Source organism: Pristiophorus japonicus, chromosome X (genome assembly GCF_044704955.1).
Source record: "Pristiophorus japonicus isolate sPriJap1 chromosome X, sPriJap1.hap1, whole genome shotgun sequence".
In the NCBI taxonomy this organism is placed as follows: Eukaryota; Metazoa; Chordata; class Chondrichthyes; family Pristiophoridae; genus Pristiophorus; species Pristiophorus japonicus.
Window position 1 is genome coordinate 37209961 of NC_092010.1, and position 22631 is coordinate 37232591.

Below are 22631 nucleotides of genomic sequence, written 5' to 3' on the forward strand. Positions count from 1 at the left end.
TGCAGCGATTCAAGGCGGCGGCTCACCACCACCTTCTCAGGGGCAATTAGGGATGGGTAATAAATGCCGGCCTTACCAGCAACGGCCATATCCCAGGAAAGAATTTTTTTTTAATTCCAAGGAGTGAGAGGTTAGGAAAGGCAGAAATCATTGTCCTGTTGAAGTCTTGTGTTCCAATGCTCAATTTCAGACATTAATGGATTCAACATGGATTGCCAGCAATGGTAGACATTCAAATTCTGCTGCATTATAGCAGAAAAAGGAAGACTTGCAAGAATATAGCACTTTTCACGACCACTGGACGCTTTACAGCCAATGAAGTACTCTTGAAGTGCAGTCACTGTTGTAATGTAGGAAACACAGCAGCCAATTTGCACACAGCAAGCTCCCATAAACAGCAATGTGATAATGACCAGATAATCTGTTTTTGCTATGAAGGATGAATATTGGTCCCAGGTCACCGGGGAGAACTCCCCTGCTCTTCTTCGAAATAGTGCCATGGGATCTTTTACATCCACCTGAGAGAGCAGATGGGGCCTCGGTTTAACGTCTCATCCGAAAGAACTTAATAGCAGACTCTTGAAATAGACATTAAAGTAAAGTTGTCCCCTGGTCCTGGCTAAGTGTGTAGTACAGTGCAAGCCTCAATTAAGTGACACCCCCCATTCCCCCCTTCCCTCAGACTGTGTCAATTCCCAGGAGACTGTGACAGCAACATTCAATGGTACTATGTGACCCTGTACATTTGGACCCCGGTGATCCTGAAGCAGAAAATCGTCAATCACTGAAGCTACCATCTTGTACCAGAGTAGATTCTAATGCTCAAATAGTAGTGCAGTTTGGACATTATTTGATTTTTGCACAGTAACACATTCTCTGCTGCCCCCACACCCAGCCCCCCCACATAAAAATAGACAGTAAAGCGACAACCTCGTTATACAGTAATGTTAGCACCGTAAAAGCTAGTAATATCTATAAAATTTAATTTTTTTTTAAAGTTCTGTCAACTAGCACCTCTCCCTAAAAAAGGAAGTGATCTTAGTTTCGAAGGTTCCACTGTACATTAAAATGAGGCTTTATTTGATGTCTATTTCTGAATACAGTTTCTCAAACCAACATCGGGACCGGTTCCTTTTCCAGTGGTTAGTCCATCATTTTCACTGGCTGTTTGGAATGCACGATGTACATAAAGGTCTGTGCAATGTTAAAGTCGGGAGGCAGTCCTCCATCTTTGTGCATCTCCACATGTTTGATCATAAGGTTCAAGGTGGGACAGTATTTCTGGCAAACTGTGCAGCAATACATGAGGGCGCCCGAGTGGGTCTTTAGATGGTTTTTGACGGTCGAACGGCCCCGGAAGAACTTGTGGCACAGTTTGCATTCATAGGGTTTCTCTCCGGAGTGGATTCGCAGGTGGTACTGAAACTCGCTTGAATGGGAAAACCTCTTCCCACAAAATTCGCATTCATACCAGTTCCCTTTGGAGTTGGTCTTGCCGTGGTTTGTGGGAAGGGTCAGAAGGGCCTCCTGGTGTAGACCAGGCACGTGTCCATCACTAGTAGACTCGTCTGATGGCGACGTCGTTAAGGTCTTTTTGAGCCATTGGTGTTGGGCAAGGAGACTTTTCGTGCCGTCTAAGCTATGCCTCTTGTGTATCTTCACGTGGTTTTGATAAGAGGCTTCTAACCGGAACTTCCGACTGCAAAAATTACATTCATATAAATACTCCATACCCTGGTGTGAGGCCATGTGTTGCTCTAGAACGGTTCGATCTACAAAGCTATTACCACATACAGAACAGGAAAAGATAGATATGTTCATGTGGGACAAAACATGCCACATTAGGCTACAGACAGATCGGGACGGCTGCTCACAGACACAGCAGGAGAGACTTTTCATGTCCAGATGAGAGAGGATATGTTCTTTCACAGCCAGGTAGTCTTTGGTCATGGCCTTTCCACAGACAGCACAAAAAAGTTCCATGGGAGAGCCCCCAAAATTGGCTTCAGCTGGAAGCATGGCATTCGGCTGGACAATAATGTTCGTATCGTACGGTTTGGCTTTCCGGTGTCCAGCCACTTGCCACTGCGTCACAAACTTCATCTCACACATGTCGCAGGAGAAGAGGAAGATTCCGACATGAGACAAAACGTGGGTGATCCGAGAGCTGCGGTCAGTGAACTTCGCACCACACACAATGCACAGCCCCTCTTTCGCATCAATGTGCAGCTTGCCGTGTTGCCGAATCAATCCGATGTTGGCTGGTAAGACCTTCCCACACACCTGGCATGGCTGGCTCTTGCCTTCACTGTTGCCATCCTTAACACCGGCAAGATTGTCATCTTCACTGTCGTCGGTTAGCTCGATGACCTCTTCGGAAGGACCTCTGCTCTCTTGGTGGTCATCGAAATTAAGGCCATCGTGCTCAATCCCTTCAAACTGCATGCACTCCATTTCCTTCATTGAATGATCCTGGAGGTCAACATTGTTACCAACACAGGGACTACTACTCTCCTTGAGAGGTTCCCCCGCCATCATTAAGCCAGTTTGATTATAATATCCATTACTCTGTATCTCATACAGCTCACACGGGCCTTTACTCGAGGCCAGAGACGTATTTTCAGTCGACGTGGATTGACTGTACTCCATCTCCAGGTTATCTTCAGTCTTTGTTGACTGCTGGTACATCACGGGCAGACTCGGACCATTTTCATTCACCAGATTTCGCTCCTCACTTTTAAAACTCTCTCCTACTTCAACCTGCATGATGTAACTCCTGTTCTGACAGAACGGTGGGCCTGGGCCTCTGGTGTCTGGCACGGGGGGGGGATTTTGGTCATTCGAGGCCCCGGTGAGAGGTGGGTAGGCTTCGGCGGGTTTGGAGGTTTGGGTTTTTTCCAAGTCGGGGAAGGTGGAGTAACAGGCCTTCAGCAGATCCTGCATTCCCAGCTTCTCCGCCATCTCGTAGATAACACCCACATTGATGAGGTCGGTGAAAAGCTCCGCCGTGTAGATGAAATTCAAGATTCTTTCGAAGTTTGCTGGGGTGATAAAATCGACGACGTACGTTCTTGCGGTGTTTACCTCGGAATTGAGAAAGAGCTTCTGGAAATAGCCAGCGGCACACGCCAACACCGACTTGTGTGCGGAAAATGTCCGGTTGCCGACCACAATGATCACATCGCACATGGTCTCAGAGAGCCGAAACTTATTGAGTTCCTTCAGGAGGTTATTAGGGTGGTCAGCACTGTGCAGTTTAATTCTCATACCCATTCTTTCTGGTCGTGCTTTGGAAAATTACCGCTAAACACAAATTGGCTGGCCAATAAAGCACTCTGCCTTGCACCTTTCCATGAAAGATATCTTGTGTAAAGGTACGTCTGCAAATGAAAACAGTTACGTTAGTTGCAATGCAAGATACTACAAATAGAACATTTTTCAATGCCTCATGTATCTTTTCATAGAATCATAGACATATTCAGCACAGAAGGAGGCCATACAGCCCATTGTGTTCATGCTGGCTGGAAAAAAAGAGCTATCCAGTCTAAATCCACTTTTCAGCTCTTGGTCCGTAGCCCTGCAGGTCACGGCACTTGAAGCGCACATCCAGGTACTTTTTAAAATGCATGAGTGTTCCTGCCTCTACCACCCTTTCAGGCAGTGAGTTCCAGACCCCCACCATCCTCTGGGTGAAGAAAGTTCTCTTCAACTCCCCTCTAACCCTTCCACCAATTACTTTAAATCTAGGCCCCCTGGTTATTGACCTCTCTGCTAGGAGAAATAGGTCCTTCCTATGCACTCTTATTGTGGCCCCTCAATTTTATACACCTTGATTCAGTCGTCCCTCAGCCTCCTTTGTTCCTACTGGGCACAGTAGCCTAGTGGTTATGTTACTAATAATCCGGAGGCCTGGACATGATCCAGCGACCCAGGTTCAAATCCCACCACCGCAGCTGGGGAACTTAAATTGAGTTTTTTAAATAAATCTGGAATAAAAAGCAAGTATCAGTAATGGTGACTATGAAACTACTGGACTGTCGTAAAAACCCATCTGGTTCACTAATGTCCTTCAGGGAAGGAAACCTGCCGTTCTTACCCGGTTTGGCCTACATGTAACTCCAGCCCCACACTGTCTTAACTCTGAAATAGCTGAGGCGGCTCACCACCACCTTCTCAAGTGCAATTGGGGATGGGCAATAAATGCTAGCCTTGTCGGTTGTCGCCCACATCCCGTGGACAAATAAATATAAAAAAATTAACCCCAGCCTATCCAATCTTTCCTCATAGCTAAAATTCTCCAGTCCTGGTAACATCCTCCTAAATCTCACAAGAGCACAAGAAATAGGAGCAGGAGTAGGCCATTTGGCCCCTCGAGCCTGCTCCATCATTTAATAAGATCATGGCTGATCTGATCATGGACTCAGCTCTACTTCCCTGCCCGCTCCCCATAACCCTTTATTCCCTTATTGCTCAAAAATCTGTCCATCGCCACCTTAAATATATTCAATGACCCAGCCTCCACAGCTCTCTGGGGCAGAGAATTCCATTGATTTGCAACCCTCAGAGAAGAAATTTCTCCTCATCTCAGTATTAAATGGGCAGCCCACTATTCTGAGACTATGCCCCCTAGTTTTAGTTTCCCCTATGAGTGGAAATATCCTCTCTGCATCCACCATGTAAGATGTTTTGAACTCCAATGTGTATAGACCCAACCTAACTTCATAAATCAACCCACGCATTTCCAGAATCAACCTAGTGAACCTTCTCTGAACAGCCTCCAATTCAAGTATATCCTTCCTTAAATACGGAGGACAAAACTGCACGCAGTACTCCAGGTGTGACCTCACCAATACCCTGTACAGTTGTAGCAGAACTTCTCTGCTTTTATACTCTATCCCCTTTGCAATAAAGGCCAACATTCCATTTGCCTTCCTGATTACTTGCTGTACCTGCATACTAACTTTTTGTGTTTCATGCACAAGGACCCAGCTCCCTCTGTACTTTGCACTTTTTCTCCATTTAAATTATAATCTGCTTTTCTATTTTTTCTGCCAAAGTGGATAACCTCACATTTTACCACATTATACTCCATCTGCCAAATGTTTGCCCACTCACTTAGCCTGTCTATATCCCTTTGCAGATTTTGTGTGTCCTCCTCACAATTTGCTTTCCCACCCATCTTTGTATCATTAGCAAACTTGGCTACATTACACTCGGTCCCTTCATCCAAGTCATTAATATAGATTGTAAATAGTTGAGGCCCCAGCACCGATCCCTGCGGCACCCCACTACTCTCCTCTGTACCCTCTAGTCCAAGCACATCTTTCCTGTAATGTGGTGACCATTACAATTCAGGACTTAAAATTAAGGCTGTAGAACTGTTAAGCAGCAGGGCTACAATAACTTGCATTTGTATAGCGCCTTGAACATAGTAAAATATCCCAAGGTGCTTCCTTCACAAGAACGCAATCAGACAAAAATTGACACCGAGCCAAAGAAGAGGACATTAGGACAGGTGACCAAATGCTTGGTGAAAGAGGTAGGTTTTAAGGAACATCTTAAAGGGGGAGAGGTGGATAAAAACACAAGGAGGTTCATTTGCTGATAAACTAATAATACTTTTACGCAGACACACAACCGTTCTATGATAAAGCAACCTGAAAATAACGAAACCATAAGAAAAACACAGCACAGCTTCATAAGCTTGGAGTGGAACTGATAAGAGAGACTGGTCAATTGCAGGCATACCTTATTGGGTCATTGCCAAAGTTACTGGACTTGGTCTGGGAAAGGGGTACTGTTCACTGAGAATTCTACCACATCCTAAACGTTGTGTCAATTATGGCATTTTGCACAGTACTGCCCCTCCGACAGTGTAGCACTCCCTCAGCTATGCTGCGGCGTACGAGTCTGGGATTATTGATCATTTACCAAGGGGTGACCATACATCCATCAGTGGCCCTGCTTTCTAAACAGTTCCACTTAGTCTGAATTTCAAAATCTCGGAGCTTTGTGCCATTCGTTACAATGAGCTTATCTAAAGCACCGGATTGACTGGCGAGAGCTTTGCAAGCCACCACTTCCCCAAGTGATGTCCTGCATGGAAAGCGAGGTTCGCTGGAAAGGCTGAGTGCAGCACTGCCATCACTCATCAGAGGGGAGGTTAATGACCAGGCTGTATCCAGTCAGACCCATCAAGTGAAGCTCGTGTGAAACAAAAAGAACAAGATTTATAAAGTACCCCGTACATTCTCAAAACAACCCAAAGCATTTCAAATCCAATTATTTTTGTAGTGTAGTAAGAAAGAAAGAAAGACTTGCATTTCTCTAGCACCTTTCACGACCACCGGATGTCCCAAAGCACTTTACAGCCAATGAAGTACCCAATTTGCACACAGCAAGTTCCCACAAACAGCAATTTGATAATGAGCAAATAATCTGTTTTTGTTACGTTGTTTGAGAAATAAGTACTGGCCAGGACACCGGGGGGGGAATTCCCCTGCTCTTCTTCAAAATAGTGCCATGGGATCTTTTACGTCCACCTAAGAGAGCAGACTTGGTTTAACGTCTCATCCGAAAGACGGCAGCTCCGACAGTGTGGCGCTCCCTCAGTACCACCCCTCCGACAGTACCACCCCTCCGACAGTGCAGCACTCCCACAGTACTGCCCATCCGACAGTGCGGTGCTCCCTCAGTACTGCGCCTTCGACAGTGCGGCGCTCCCTCAGTACCGCGCCTCCGACAGTGCGGCGCTCCCTCAGTACTGCCCCTCCGACAGTGCGGCGCTCCCTTAGTACTGCCCCTCCGACAGTGAGGCGCTCCCTCAGTACTGCCCCTCCGACAGTGCGGCGCTCCCTTAGTACTGCCCCTCCGACAGTGCGGCTCTCCCTCAGTACTGCCCCTCCGACAGTGCGGCGCTCCCTCAGTACTGCCCCTCCGACAGTGCGGCGCTCCCTCAGTACTGCCCCTCCGACAGTGAGGCGCTCCCTCAGTACTGCCCCTCCGACAGTGCGGCGCTCCCTCAGTACTGCCCCTCCGACAGTGAGGCGCTCCCTCAGTACTGCCCCTCCGACAGTGAGGCGCTCCCTCAGTACTGCCCCTCCGACAGTGCGGCGCTCCCTCAGTACTGCCCCTCCGACAGTGCAGCACTCCCTCAGTACTGCCCCTCCGACAGTGCGGCGCTCCCTCAGTACTGCCCCTCCGACAGTGAGGCGCTCCCTCAGTACTGCCCCTCCGACAGTGAGGCGCTCCCTCAGTACTGCCCCTCCGACAGTGAGGCGCTCCCTCAGTACTGCCCCTCCGACAGTGCGGCTCTCCCACAGTACTGTCCCTCCGACAGTGCGGCGCTCCCTCAGTACTGCCCCTCCGACAATGCGGCTCTCCCACAGTACTGCACTGGAGTGTCAGCCTAGATTTGTGTGTTCAAGTCTCTGTAGTGGGACTTGAACCCACGACCTTCTGACTCAGAGGCGAGAGTGCTGCCCACTGAGCCACAGCTGACACTTTTATTATCTCATTCTTAAAAATAACCACAGCACCATCTGTTAAAATGGGCACACCATCTGAGTCACGTTTTGATTATAAATCTCACTCCGAACATTTTCTCGTCGACAGCGCCATCTTTCACCAGCGGTTTTAACGCATAAGACGATGAGAACAAAGTTAACAGCAAGTCTGTAGTTATCTCCCCTTGCAGCATTTGGAACAGTGTTAAGTATCGTTCCCCATTAACATCACCCTGCTTTGTGCGTACCATTTGAATAATAACAATTTACATTTAGATCGTACCTTTAATGTAGAGGGAAAAAGAAGTCCCAAGGAGATTCACAGGGGTTGAGAATTTTTAATTTTGGACATGGGAGGACCAGGAACTAATATAGGTCAGCGAGAACAGCGGGAATTGGTGCAAGATAGAAGACGGGCAGCTGGATTCTGGAAGAGCTGACGTTTACGCAAGGTGGCGGATGGGAGGCTGGCAAGGAGTATGTTGGAACAGTCGAGTCTGGAGGTAACAAAGGCATGAGATGAGGGTTTCTGCAGTAGATGGGCTGAGGCAGGTGGTGATGTAATGGAGGCAGAAGTAGGCTGTCTTTGCGACGGTGCCGGAAACACAGTTCGGGGTCAAATACAATGCCAAGGCTGTGAGCCGTCTGGTTCAGCCTGAGACAGTGGCCGGAAAGCTGGATGGAATTGGTGGCAAGGGTGCAGAGTTTGTCGTGGGGTGAGGGCTGAAAATAATGGATTCAGTCTGCCCAATGTTTAACTGGAAGGAATTGTGGCTCATCCAAATCTGGACGTCCTTCAAGCAGTCTGGCAACGCAGAGGCATTGGAAGGGTTGAGACAGGTGGTGGAGAGAGAGAGAGAGAGCTGCGTGCCGTCAACATACATGTGGAAGTTGACCCCACGTCTGTGGATGATGTTGCCAAGCAGCAGCATGCAGATGAGGAAGAGATTGATTGATCCTTGGGAGACTCTGGAGGCAACACTGCAGGAGAAGTAACATTGCTGAGGATTCCCTGGCTACAATTGGTCAAAAGACTTGCATTTATATAGCACCTTTCACGACCATCGGACATCCCAAAGCAGCCAATGCAATACTTTTGGAGTGTAGTCACGGTTGTAATGTAGGAAACACGGCAGCCAAATGCGCACAGCAAGCTCCCACAAACAGCAACGTGATAATAACCAGACAATCTTGTTATGTTGATAGAGGGATAAATATTGGCCAGGACACCCGAGGGGACAGATGGGGCCTCGGTTTAACGTCTTATCCAAAGGATGGCACCTCCAACAGGGCAGCACTCCCTCAGTACTGCCCATCCAACAGTGCGGCGCTCCCTCAGTACTGCCCATCCAACAGTGCAGCGCTCCCTCAGTCCTGCCCCTCCGACAGTGCAGCGCTCCCTCAGTCCTGCCCCTCCGACAGTGCGGCATTCCCTCAGCACTGCCCCTCCGACAGTGTCAACCTGGGTATTTGTGCTCTAGTCCCTGTAGTGGGACTTGAACGCACAACCTTCTGACTCAGAGGCAAGAGTGCTATCCACTAAGCCATAGCTGGAAGCAAGCGAGGACAGTCCCACTAAGCTGGACAATGGAGATGGGGCATTGGAGAAGGATGGTGTGATTAACTGTGTCAAAGGCTGCAGAGAAGTCGAGGAGGAATAATGCACTGCATTCTCAGTCATATAAGAAGTCATTGGCGAATTCTGTTAGGGCCATCTTGGTATTGTGGCAGAAACACAATTGGAGAAGGGGAGTGGAGGGAAAGATGGACACGGATTTGGGAGGTGTTAATACTGCTGCGTTGATACATTGCAGCAGCGGGGGCTGGGGGGCGGAGGCTGGCACTGCATTTTGCCAGGGATAGAAGGGGGGGAATCAGCCAGTATTCCTGGTCGTGATCAGTCTAGTGGTTCTTGATTAAAAAAATACACATCCCACTGGTGAGGAGAGGATTAGGGTCAGCTAGGATATCCCTGCAGTCAAATAGCTGACCAACACGGAGTCTAGATTCTCAAGTGAAGAATGATCATTTGGGCAAGGTATTGAATTGTGGTTGGCACGATGGAACAATACACCAGAGGCAGTGCTTGCAATAACCAAGTGTGTGTATTGGGATTTTACTGTGTTAGGACAAACCTCAAAAACACAGCTTCTCATTCATCACTACCAGTAATTCTGAGTGTCTATAATACCAATCTGCAAGTAAAAAAAAATAATTGTTTTTGCTGTTAAAATAATAAGGATGCGGAACAAATAGAGTACTTTCTAATCAGAGTTGCGCAAGTCACAGCAACAGTGAGCGAAATGGTTGGATGAAGGGGACACGATTAAAATCCTGAAAACAGTTAGTGCATACCCCGGGGATTTTACAGTAGTCTAATAGACAGCTTCAGCACTGACACAGATTTCACAGCAGCATATAAAACTTCAGAAATTAGCTGATCCATCCAGAAGCAGATCTGACTGGGTCACATCACGCACTATCGGGCCTCACTCTCTTCGACTAAAACTACCTACCCTTCAAATTTTGCATTGATTTATTCTTCAAAAGATGTTTTTCTGTGTTACTGTATCAGAGAAAGAGAAGATTTTCAAAAGTCGATAAGTGTAAATGTTCTGTCAGGTTGTCTTGATAAATCTGAAATTACTTGCAGTGTGTTCAATTTGATCTGGTGGGGCCAAGTTAAATGGGACCCTTTAACCCGCTGTTGGGGAAGTGCAGTAGTTGCAGCATTAAGCAAAACATTCTTGGATAGTATTTTCTCAGCAAAAATCAAAATGTCTCAACAAGACATGTAGACTACAGGACAATTGTCTCTCACAATGTACGTATTAAGAGGTCTGACAACGTGTTTTAGTGGGAGCTCGGGAAGTTACACAAATGTTTGTTGCAGAATTTAAGAACTTAGCTTCCTGATGACTTAGCAAACATCAAGTAGCTGAGCCATACAAACCAACAAATTGCCATTTGATTTCCTGTCTGGCACTGGCCAAGTTAACTGATCTGACATGCAAGTGGACAGATCAGCAGCAGGTTAAATTTAATACAGACAGTTGTAAAGTGCTCTATATACAAAGAGCAATGAGCAACACATGGTCAAGGGATGTGATAGTGTAGTGATTGTTACTGGATTAGTAATCCAGAGGCCTGGATGTCCGTTCAAATCCCACTATGGCAGTTTGAATTCAAATTTTAAAAAACCTGCATCCATGATTCTGTTTGCTGTAAAAACTGCTCTCAGCAGTCTTGGATATCATTTTACAGTTATAAAGCAGATAATGTAGAACTTTAATCCAGCAATTATTTGGGTGTTAATTTGTTAATGTTTTCTATTGCACTCAGGAATTGTGAAAAAAGAAATGTTCATTCACAGATTTACTGTGACAATGCAATGCTACTGAATATTCCCCATTCTAATTTCAAAGATTATGCCTCATGAAGCTATCCTGGGTTACAAAACCACATAATTCTCTGAACCAAACAGCTAGAAAAATGAGATGCAAAAAAAACAAACTGTAGTCTTAAAATAAGTTTGACAATATGATAAAACATCTGAGAGAGTTGGACACTCTTCAGACTACAAAAATAAATCAAATGTACAAAGATATTTTTGCATTATGAAGTCTGCTTACTAAAACAACTTTGACCTTCACTGACTTAATTTGATTTAGAATGTTTCTTTCAAAGCCAAATGTTAACTTAAACCAAAATCAGGTCAAAACTGTTCACACATTTAAGTAAATAAAATAGGAGTTTACTCAAATTGTTTCACAGGTCAAACTTTGCTTAGGGCTCAAGCTGACAAACTCGAGAGTGAAGCATTTCCCACAAATCGGGGGTGGGGTGGGGGGGGGGGGTGGAGGGGGAAAGGGGCAACAATAATTTAGTGCTAAATTTCAAGACTTTTGAAGACTTTCTATAACCAGGTGTTTGCTATTGATGGAGACATTTGCAGCATCATAAAAGCAGCAGTGGATTTAACTTCAGAAGTGATGAAAACTGCACTGTACACCTTGGCTGATTTAACTGAGCGAATGAGATGGCAAACATACTCTCAAAACTGGCAGCAGCGGTAAGAACATAAGAAATAGAAGCAGGAGTCGGCCATTCGGCCCCTCGAGCCTGCTCCTCCATTCAATAAGATCACGGCTAATCTTCGACCTTAACTCCACTTTCCTGCACTGTCCCCAAATTCCTGATTTGGGTGATGGGGGTCTGGAACTCATTGCCAGAAAGGTTGGTAGAGGCAGACACCCTCATTGCATTTAAAAAGTACTTGGATGTGCACTTGAAGTGCCGTAACCTACAGGGCTACAGACCGAGAGCTGGAAAGTGGGATTAGGCTGGAAAGCTGTTTGTCGGCCAGCACAGACACGATGGGCCGAAATGTCCTCCTCCCGTGCTGTAAATTTCTATGATTCTCTTAATATCCAAAAATCTATCCATCTTGTCTTGAATATACTCAAAGACTGAGCCTCCACAGCCCTCTGAGTGAAGGAGTTTCTCCTCATCTCAGTCCTCAATGGCCTGAGACTGTGTTCTGAGCAAGAGAAGTTCCCTTTAAATTAAGAAAAGTTGATTGCCAGGTTCCTTGTCCTGGATCAGAAATTCGATTCCCTTCCCCAGGCTGTGGCCAGCCCAGGAATTTCTGGAGAAGAGGATGTCGCCTTCCCGCTTATCTTCAAGCCGGAGCACAGGCGCCGGGGTCCAGCCCGGTGGGGGTGGGCACAGTGCCGAGGGCCACACGGTCACTGCCCGGGCCGGGGATCCCGGGCTCTGGGTACTGAGTGCGGGCCCGGGAGGCGCTCGGTTCCCCGCACAGTCCCCGCGGTAACAAAGGCCAAAGCTCGCACCTCAGACATCTTGTTTTCCCCCCTTCCTTCCCCCAGTGCCGGCCTCCTCCCCCCCGCCCGCCGGCCGGCCGGGGACTGGAGACCGGGACCAGATTAGGCCCTGCTCCGCCATCCCCATTGCTGCTGCCGACCCGCTCCAGGCCAGCCAGCCCACCCCGCCTCGCCCTGGTCCGCTTACCGGCTTACAAACAACTTAAAGCCTGTTGACAACCATAGCAACCCGGGCACCGCCGCACGGACCTCGACCACAGAGCCTGCCTCACACAAATCGGCAAAGAGATTCCGCCGGGAGACTCGCACTGCCGCCGGAGGGGCAGCGCCGCTCTGCCGGCGGGAGGTCTCCATACACTACCCGCCAGCGCCGCCCTACCGGCGGGAGGTCTCCATACACTACCTGCCAGCGCCGCCCTACCGGCGGGAGGTCTCCATACACCGCCAGCCAGCGCCGCCCTACCGGCGGGAGGTCTCCATACACTACCCGCCAGCGCCGCCCTACCGGCGGGAGGTCTCCATACACTACCCGCCAGCCAGCGCCGCACTGCCGGCGGGAGGTCTCCATACACTACCCGTCAGCGCCGCCCTACCGGCGGGAGGTCTCCATACACCGCCAGCCAGCGCCGCACTGCCGGCGGGAGGTCTCCATACACTACCCGCCAGCGCCGCCCTACCGGCGGGAGGTCTCCATACACCGCCAGCCAGCGCCGCACTGCCGGCGGGAGGTCTCCATACACTACTCCACCGCCGGCGCCGCCCTGCCGGCCGGGAGCTCTCATTACCTCTCTGTACGTAGAATGGGTGATGTTGTCGTCCAACGACAGGGTATGGCTCAGAGACGTGCACCATATACAGTAGACACTTCAAATCGCTAGAGAAATACCACCAACAATAGCAAGATCCTGCAAATGCCCTGGGAGGACAGACGCACCATCAACATAGGCAGTCCCTCGAAATCAGGGAACTCTAAAAGTGAGTTCTCAGGTAACTGAACAGTCCAAACGGGAATTACAGTCCCTGTCACAGGTGGGGCAGATAGTCGTTGAGGGAAGGGGTGGGTGGGACTGGTTTGCCGCACGCTCCTTTCGCTGCCTGCGCTTGGTTTCTGCATACTCTTGGCGATGAGACTTGAGGTGCTCAGCGCCCTCCCGGATGCTCTGCCTCCACTTAGGGCGGTCTTTGGCCAGGGACTCCCAGGTGTCAGTAGTGAAGTTGCACTTTATCAGGGAGGCTTTGAGGGTGTCCTTGAAACGTTTCCTCTGCCCACCTGGGGCTCACTTGCCATGAAGGAGTTCCGAATAGAGCGCTTGCTTTGGGAGTCTCGTGTCTGGCATGCGAACTATATGGCCTGCCCAGCAGAGCTGGTCAAGTGTGGTCAGTGCTTCAATGCTGGGGATGTTGGCCTGATCGAGAACACTAACGTTGGTGCATCTATCCTCCCAGGGGATTTGCAGGATCTTGCGGAGGCATTGTTGGTGGTATTTCTCCAGCGAGTTGAGGTGTCTACTGTATATGGCCCATGTCTCTGAGCCATAGACGAGGGTGGGTATCTCCAAGCCCTGTAGACCATGAGCTTGGTGGCAGATTTGAGTGCCTGATCTTCGAACACTTTTTTCCTCAGGCGGCTGAAGGCTGCGCTGGCGCACTGGAGGTGGTGTTGAATCTCGGCGTCGATGTCTGCCCTTGTTGCTAATAGGCTCCTGAGGTATGGAAAGTGGTCCACGTTGTCCAGGGCCACGCCATAGATCTTGATGACTGGGGGGCAGTGCTGTGTGGTGGGATCGGGCTGGTGAAGGACCTTTGTCTTACGGATGTTTAGTGTAAGGCCCATTCTTTCGTACGCCTCAGTGAAGATGTTGACTACGACTTGGCGTTCAGTCTCATAGAAACATAGAAACTAGGTGCAGGAGTAGGCTATTCAGTTCTTCGAGCCTGCACCACCATTCAATAACATCATGGCTGATCATCACCTCAGTACCCCTTTCCTGCTTTCTCTCCATACCCCTTGATCCCTTTAGCCGTAAGGGCCATATCTAACTCCCTCTTGAATATATCCAACGAACTGGCATCAACAACTCTCTGCGGTAGAGAATTCCACAGGTTAACAACTCTCCGAGTGAAGAAGTTTCTCCTCATCTCAATCCTAAATGGCTTACCCTTTATCCTTAGACTGTGTCCCCTGGTTCTGGACTTCCCTAACATCGGGAACATTCTTCCTGCATCTAACCTGTCCAGTCCCGTCAGTATTTTATATGTTTCGATGAGTACCCCTCTCATCCTTCTAAACTCCAGTGAATACAGGCCCAGTCGATCCAGTCTCTCCTCATATGTCAGTCCTGCCATCCCGGGAATTAGTCTGGTGAACCTTCGCTGCACTCCCTCAATAGCAAGAACGTCCTTCCTCAGATTAGGAGACCAAAACTGAACACAATATTCCAGGTAAGGCCTCACCAAGGCCGTGTACAACTGCAGCAAGATTTCCCTGCTCCTATACTCAAATCCCCTAGCTCTGAAGGTCAACATGCCATTTGCCTTCTTCACCACCTGCTGTACCTGCATGCCAACTTTCAATGACAGATATACCATGACACCCAGGTCTCGTTGCACCTCCCCTTTTCCTAATCTGCCGCCATTCAGATAATATTCTGCCTTCGTGTTTTTGCCACCAAAGTGGATAACCTCACATTTATCCACATTATACTGCATCTGCCATGCATTTGCCCACTCACCTAACCTGTCCAAGTCACCCTGCAGCCTCTTAGCATCCTCTTCGCAGCTCACACCGCAACCCAGCTTAGTGTCATCTGCAAACTTGGAGATATTACACTCAATTCCTTCATCTAAATCATTGATTTGTATTGTAAATAGCTGGGGTCCCAGCACTGAGCCCTGCAGCACTCCACTAGTCACTGCCTGCCATTCTGAAAAGGACCCGTTTATCCCGACTCTCTGCTTCCTGTCTGCCAACCAGTTCTCTATCCATGTCAATACATTACCCCCAAGACCATGTGCTTTAATTTTGCACACCAATCTCTTGTGTGGGACCTTGTCAAAAGCCTTTTGAAAGTCCAAATACACCACATCCACTGGTTCTCCCCTGTCCACTGTACTAGTTACATCCTCAAAAAATTCTAGAAGATTTGTCAAGCATGATTTCCCTTTCATAAATCCATGCTGACTTGGACCGATCCTGTCACTGCTTTCCAAATGCGCTGCTATTTCATCTTTAATAATTGATTCCAACATTTTCCCCACCACTGATGTCAGGCTAACCGGTCTATAATTCCCCGTTTTCTCTCTCCCTCCTTTCTTAAAAAGTGGTGTTACATTAGCTACCCTCTAGTCCATAGGAACTGATCCAGAGTCGATAGACTGTTGGAAAATATCAGCAATGCATCCACTATTTCTAGGGCCACTTCCTTGAGTACTCTGGGATGCAGACTATCAGGCCCTGGGGATTTATTGGCCTTCAATCCCATCAATTTCCTTAATACAATTTCCTGACTAATAAGGATTTCCTTCAGTTCCTCCTTCTCACTAGAGCCTCTGTCCCCTAGTATTTCCGGAAGGTTATTTGTGTCTTCCTTCATGAAGACAGAACTAAAATATTTGTTCAATTGGTCTGCCATTTCTTTGCTCCCCATTATAAATTCACCTGATTCTGACTGCAAGGGACCCAAGTTTGTCTTCACTAATCTTTTTCTCTTCACATATCTATAGAAGCTTTTGCAGTCAGTTTTTATGTTCCCAGCAAGCTTCCTCTCATACTCTATTTTCCCCCTCCTAATTAAACCCTTTGTTCTCCTCTGCTGAATTCTAAATTTCTCCCAGTCTTCAGGTTTGCTGCTTTTTCTGGTTAATTTATATGCCTCTTCCTTGGATTTTACACTATCCTTAATTTCCCTTGTTAGCCACAGTTGAGCCACCTTCCTCGTTTTATTTTTACTCCAGACAGGGATGTACAATTGTTGAAGTTCATCCATGTGATCTTTAAATGTTTGCCATTACTATCCACTGTCAGCCCTTTAAGTATCATTCGCCAGTCTATTCTAGCCAATTCACGTCTCATACCATTGAAGTTACCTTTCCCTAAGTTCAGGAACTTGTCTCTGAATTAACTGTGTCACTCTCCAGCTTAATAAAGAATTCTATCATATTATGGTCACTCTTTCCCAAGGGGCCTTGCACAACAAGATTGCTAATTAGTCCTTTCTCATTATACATCACCCAGTCTAGGATGGCCAGCCCTCTAGTTGGTTCCTGAATGTGCGCAGATGCATGTGTCGTCCGCGTACTGTAGCTCGACGACAAAGGTTGGAACGGTCTTGGATCTAGCCTGGAGGCGACGAAGGTTGAACAGGTTCCCACTGGTTCTGTAGTTTAGTTTCACTCAGCGGGGAGCTTGTTGAGTGTGAGGTGGAGCATTGCAACGAGGAAGATTGAGAAGAGGGTTGGCGCGATGACGCAGCTCTGCTTGACCCCGGTCCGGACGTGGATTGGGTCTGTAATAGACGCACCAACATCAGTGTCCTCGATCAGGCAAACATCCCCAGCATCGAAGCACTGACCGCACTCAACCAGCTCCGTTGGGCGGGCCACATCGTCTGCATGCTTGACACAAGACTCCCAAAGCAAGCGCTCTACTCGGAACTCCTACACAGCAAGTGAGCCCAGGTGGGCAGAGAAAACATTTCAAGGGCACCTTCAAAGCCTCCCTGATAAAGTGCAACATCCCCACTGACATCTGGGAGTCCCTGGCCAAAGACCGCCCTAAGTGGAGGAAGTGCATCTGGGAGGGCGCTGAGCACCTCGAGTCTCGTCGCCGAGAGCATGCAGGAAACAAGCGGCAAGCCAGACTCCCCACCCACCCTTTCCTTCAACAACTGTCTGTCCCACCTGTGACAGAGACTGTAATTCCCGTATTGGACTGTTCAGTCACCAAATAACTCACTTTAAGAGTGGAAGCAAGCCTTCCTTGATTTCAAGGGACTGCCCATGATGATGAAGATGACAGGCCAGGAGCACTTACTGCAGCTAGTATCGCAAAGCTAGTTCTCTTATGGGACCAGATCCCACCAGAAATCACCCTCTGCACTGTGGTTACTGATGCATTGCCATCATTCTCACTGTTCCTATTCAATTCTTCATTCCTGTCCCTCTTTCTCCTCCTCCACTTCTGCATCTCTCTTTTCCTTCCCTTCTGTCTATTTTTGTTTCTTCGCCAATTCTCGCTCCTTTACTTGTTTTCTTCCCTCCTCTATTACTTCTGTTTCTAATTCTTTCACTTCTGTGATTGAGTTCAAATGTTCACGCCGAGTTTTGATGCAAAAAAAATCACAGTCAAGTTCAAAAAGGATTTAGTGCTGCTCCGTTATTAATGTTCTCCTATGGTTTATCACTGTTATTCTGCAGTCCTTTCCCATCCCAATCGCAAGGTTATGTTCTGTGAATGGCCAATATTGCTATTAACTATTGTAAAATCGTGGAATGTTATGTGTCCCTCTAACTTTAAAATGTAGTGTTGTTTATTAGACTCAAAAGGGAAGTAGCCTTAATTGACATTCTGGGACGTCTGTGCCCTGAGCACTTGCACAGAGAGACATCGAGAGGCTGTTGGGTCTTGGACTCTGCAGCATCTTCAGTTAACTGACAGAGTAACAGCTGTGGGGAAACTCCTGAACTCAAATCCCAGACACCTAAAAGAGGGACAGGTCTTCAGAGGGAAAAGTCCATGGAGGGATTTCAAACACAGGAAAGATGATTGCACGGATGAGTTTAACAATTTTGTCGGAAATTATGTCATTTTTAACGTGGTTATGACGTTAGAAACCTTTATTTTTCAGTAATAGATCCTCCTGACGGACATTTCCCGTTTTTCCAAGTCTGTTAATACAATTGGCTTTGCAGGTGTGATTAATGTTTCAGCAAGCATTTTGTAAGTAAATCGCATTGATTTCCAATGTGCAAAGCTAGTTGTTGCCAATCAGATCTAGAAACGAGCAAAGTCAAGTGGAGATCAGCACCATTCTCAGCAAAATGCACAATTGCAGAATTTGATCCAAAAATAGAAACCCATCTTGCAGTAACACTTGAAATGTGAATTTTGGCAAGAAACCTATTTTGATAGTAAATGTTTAAAATAGATAACAAATCTCTATGCCCCAATATTCCAAGGCCTAGAGCCTCACTGGCACCAGGCCATGTTGGAAAATTGGGCTTCCGATTTTACGCATTGCATTTGCAACATGCCCAATTTTCTGATGCCTCACAAGGCCCTGCATGTGCAGTCTGCATTTACATTGAATATTTATTCAAATAGGATCCCTTGTGGATTCTGGAGCCTGGCCGACTCAAACAGGCGTAAGGTGGGTACAGGTGGATATTATGATGAACCTGTATACTGGTTAGGCCTCAATTGGAGCATTGTATCCAATTCTGGGCACCGCATTTTAAGAAGGATGTGAAGGCCTTAGAGAGGGTGCAGAAAAGATTGACAAGAATGGTTCCAGGGATGAGGGACTGCAGTTACATGGATAGACTGGAGAAGCAAAGGGTAATGGTTGATGGTTGCCGGGTGTTTTTGTGACTGGAAGGATGTTTCCAGTGGGGTTCCGCAGGGTTCAGTGCTAGGTCCCTTGCTTTTTGTGATATACATCAATGATCTAGACTTGAATATAGTGGGTATGATTAAGAAGTTTGCAGATGATACAAAAATCGGCTAAGTGGTTGATAATGAAGAAGAAAGCTGTGGACTGCAGGAAGATATCAATCAACTGGTCAGGTGGGCAGAACAGTGGCAAATGGAATTTAATCCAGAGAAGTGTGAGGTAATGCATTTGGGGAGGGCTAACAAGGAAAGGGAATACACATTAAATGGTAGGACATTGAGAAGTGTAGAGGAACAAAGTGACCTGGGAGTGCATGTCCACAGATCCCTGAAGGTAGCAGGCCAGGTGGATAAGGTGGTTAAGAAGGCATACGGAATGCTTGCCTTCATTAGCTGAGGCATAGAATATAAGAGCAGGTGGGTTATGCTTGAACTGTATAAAACACTGGTTAGGCCACAGCTGGAGTACTGCGTGCAGTTCTGGTCACCGCATTACAGGTAGGACGTGATTGCACTGGAGATGGTACAGAGGAGATTTACGAGGATGTTGCCGGGAGTGGAGAATCTTAGCTATGAGGACAGATTGGATAGGCTGGATTTATTTTCCTTGGAACAGAGGAGGCTGAGGGGAGACCTCATTGAGGTGTATAACATTATGAGGGGCCTAGATATATAGTGGATAGAAAGGGCCTATTTCCCTTAGCAGAGGGGTCAACAACCAGGGGGCATACATTTAAAGTAATTGGTAGAAGGTTTAGAGGGGATTTGAGGGGAAATGTCTTCACGCAGTGAGTTGTGGGGGTCTGGAACTCACTGCCTGAAAAGGTGGTAGAGGCAGAAACCCTCACCACATTTAAAAAATACTTGGAAGTGCACTTGAAGTGCCGTAACCTACAGGGTTACGGACCGAGAGCTGGAAAGTGGGATTAAGCTGGATAGCCTCTTGTTGGCCGGCGCGGACACGATGGGCCGAAATGGCCTCCTTCCGTGCTGTAAACTTCTATGATTCTATGATTAAGCTGGGGTTGTTCTCTTTGGAGCAGAGAAGGTTAAGAGGAGATTTGATAGAGGTGTTCAAAATCATGAGGGGTCTGGACGGAGTAGATAGAGAGAAACTGTTCCCATTGGGGGAAGGGTCGAGAACCAGAGGACACAGATTTAAGGTGATTGGCAGAAGAACCAAAGGCGACATAAGGAATAACTTGTTTATGCAGCGAGTGGTTAGGATCTGGAATGCGCTGCCTGAGAGATGGTGGAGGCAGACTCAATCACAGCTTTCAAAGGGGAGTTCGATAAGTACCTGAAAGAAACCAAATTGCAGGGCTGCGGGGAAAGGGCGCGGGACTGGGATAGCTGAGAATCGGCACGGGCTCGACGGGCCGAATGGCCTTCTTCTGTGCCGTGATCATTCTATGATTCTGTGTCCTGTTGGCTGTTAAACTATTAGATTTGTGTGCGTTTCCTGTTCAATTTTGCTGCATTTGGCTCCGCATACATTCATTGGTTTTGCCATTTCTTGCATTTTTGTGGGGGAGGGGGTTTGATGCCAATGCTTTCCTTCATTATTCCTGTTTGCTGCTGACATTTAAATCACACCATCTAAAGTGGTGAGCATCAGCATTGCATTCAGGATTCTGAATGTGCTGGGTGCTTTAGATGAGGAAGAAGAGTTCACGAGGGACGAACAAGTGCAGGTGCAATCACACTTGAGGTGTTTCTCCGCACCCATCACTACTCTGGAATCCCTCTGCACATACCTGGGCACATCAGAGGAGACCAGTCTTCACAAAGTGACAGAGTTATACCATCTACTGCAGGGTGACCATCACGGCCCTTCCTGTAATTAGTGACGGTTACCACAGCATGAAGCTCGTGTACTACTATAAGAACGTAAGAAATAGGAGCAGGAGTAGGCCATTTGGCCCTTCGAGCCTGCTCCGCCATTCAATAAGATCATGGCTGATCTGATCAGGGACTCAGCTCCACTTCCCTGCCCGCTCCCCATAACCCCTTATTCCTTTATCGTTTAAGAAACTGTCTATTTCTGTCTTAAATTTATTCAATGTCCCAGCTTCCACAGCTCTCTGAGGCAGCGAATTCCACAGATTTACAACCATCTGAGAGAAGAAATTTCTCCAAATCTCCGTTTTAAATTAGCGGCCCCTTATTCTAAGTTTATGCCCTCTAGTTCTAGCCTCCCCCATCAGTGGAAATATCCTCTCTGCATCCACCTTGTCAAGCCCCCTCATTATCTTATACGTTTCGATAAGATCACCTCTCATTCTTCTGAATTCCAATGAGTAGAGGCCCAACCTACTCATAAGTCAACCCCCTCATCTCCGGAATCAACCTAGTGAACCTTCTCTGAACTGCCTCCAAAGTAAGTATATCCTTTCATAAATATGGAAACCAAAACTGCACGCAGTATTCCAGGTGTGGCCTCACCAATACCCTGTATAACTGTAGCAAGACTTGCCTGCTTTTATACTCCATCCCCTTTGTAATAAAGGCCAAGATGCCATTGGCCTTCCTGATCACTTGCTGTACCTGCATACTATCCTTTTGTGTTTCATGCACAAGTATCCCCAGGTCCCGCTGTACTGCAGCACTTTGCAATCTTTCTCCATTTAAATAATAACTTGCTCTTTGATTTTTCCTGCCAAAGTGCATGACCTCACACTTTCCAACATTATACTCCATCTGCCAAATTTTTGCCCACTCACTTAGCCTGTCTATGTCCTTTTGCAGATTTTTTGTGTTCTCTTCACACATTGCTTTTCCTCCCATCTTTGTATCATCAGCAAACTTGGCTACATTACACTTGGTCCCTTCATCCAAGTCGTTTATATACATTGTAAATAGTTGGGGTCCCAGCACTGATCCCTGCGGCACCTCACTAATTACTGATTGCCAACCCGAGAATGAACCATTTATCCCTACACTCTGTTTCTGTCAGTTAGCCAATCCTCTATCCATGCTAATATATTACTCCCAACCCCGTGAACCTTTATCTTGTGCAGTAATCTTTTATGTGGCACCTTGTCAAATGTCTTCTGGAAGTCGAAATACACCACATCCACTGGTTCCCCTTTATCCACCCTGTTCATTACATCCTCAAAGAATTCCAGCAAATTTGTCAAACATGATTTCCCTTCATAAATCCATGCTGACTCTGCCTGACCGAATTTTGCTTTTCCAAATGTCCTGCTACTGCATCTTTAATAATGGACTCCAACATTTTCCCCAACCGCAGATGTTAGGCTAACTGGTCTATAGTTGCCTACTTTTTGTCTGCCTCCTTTTTTAAATTGGGGCATTACATTTGCAGTTTTCCAATCTGCTGGGACCGCCCCAGAATCCAGGGAATTTTGGTAAATTTCAACCAATGCATCCACTATCCCTGCCGCTACTTCTCTTAAGGCCCTAGGATACCAGCTTCCTCCAAACCACCTCAGGGTGCGTGTCTCAGGCAGTCTGCAGAGCACACCTCTATCACCATGGTAATTGCTATGTTTGCAACAGCTAACATCTTCATCACTTTCCCCGTGGAAAGAAGGCCTCGGCTGGACAGGACGCGGAGCCTCATGGTCGGCTTTATTCCAGTCCAAGCGAGGCGTCCAAGATGGCATCAGGGTTCTTCATATTAACCCCAGGGTCTACAGGACTAGAAAT

General features: G+C 47.4%; 1 protein-coding gene across 2 annotated transcripts; it reads right to left on the reverse strand.

Moving 5' to 3' along the window:
* Nucleotides 1–956: 956 nt before the first annotated feature.
* LOC139240994 (zinc finger and BTB domain-containing protein 39-like) lies at nt 957–12657 on the reverse strand. Of its 2 annotated transcripts, none has more exons than XM_070869656.1 (2): nt 12599–12657; nt 957–3380 (listed from the first exon to the last, which is right to left on the reverse strand). In XM_070869656.1, exon 2 carries the CDS (start codon nt 3271–3273, stop codon nt 1144–1146), a length of 2130 nt encoding a protein of 709 aa, XP_070725757.1. In that variant the 5' UTR covers nt 3274–3380; nt 12599–12657; the 3' UTR covers nt 957–1143. The 2 variants fall into 2 exon arrangements, with proteins under 2 accessions (XP_070725757.1, XP_070725756.1); XM_070869655.1 differs by having other exon boundaries at nt 12537–12652.
* Nucleotides 12658–22631: the final 9974 nt, after the last annotated feature.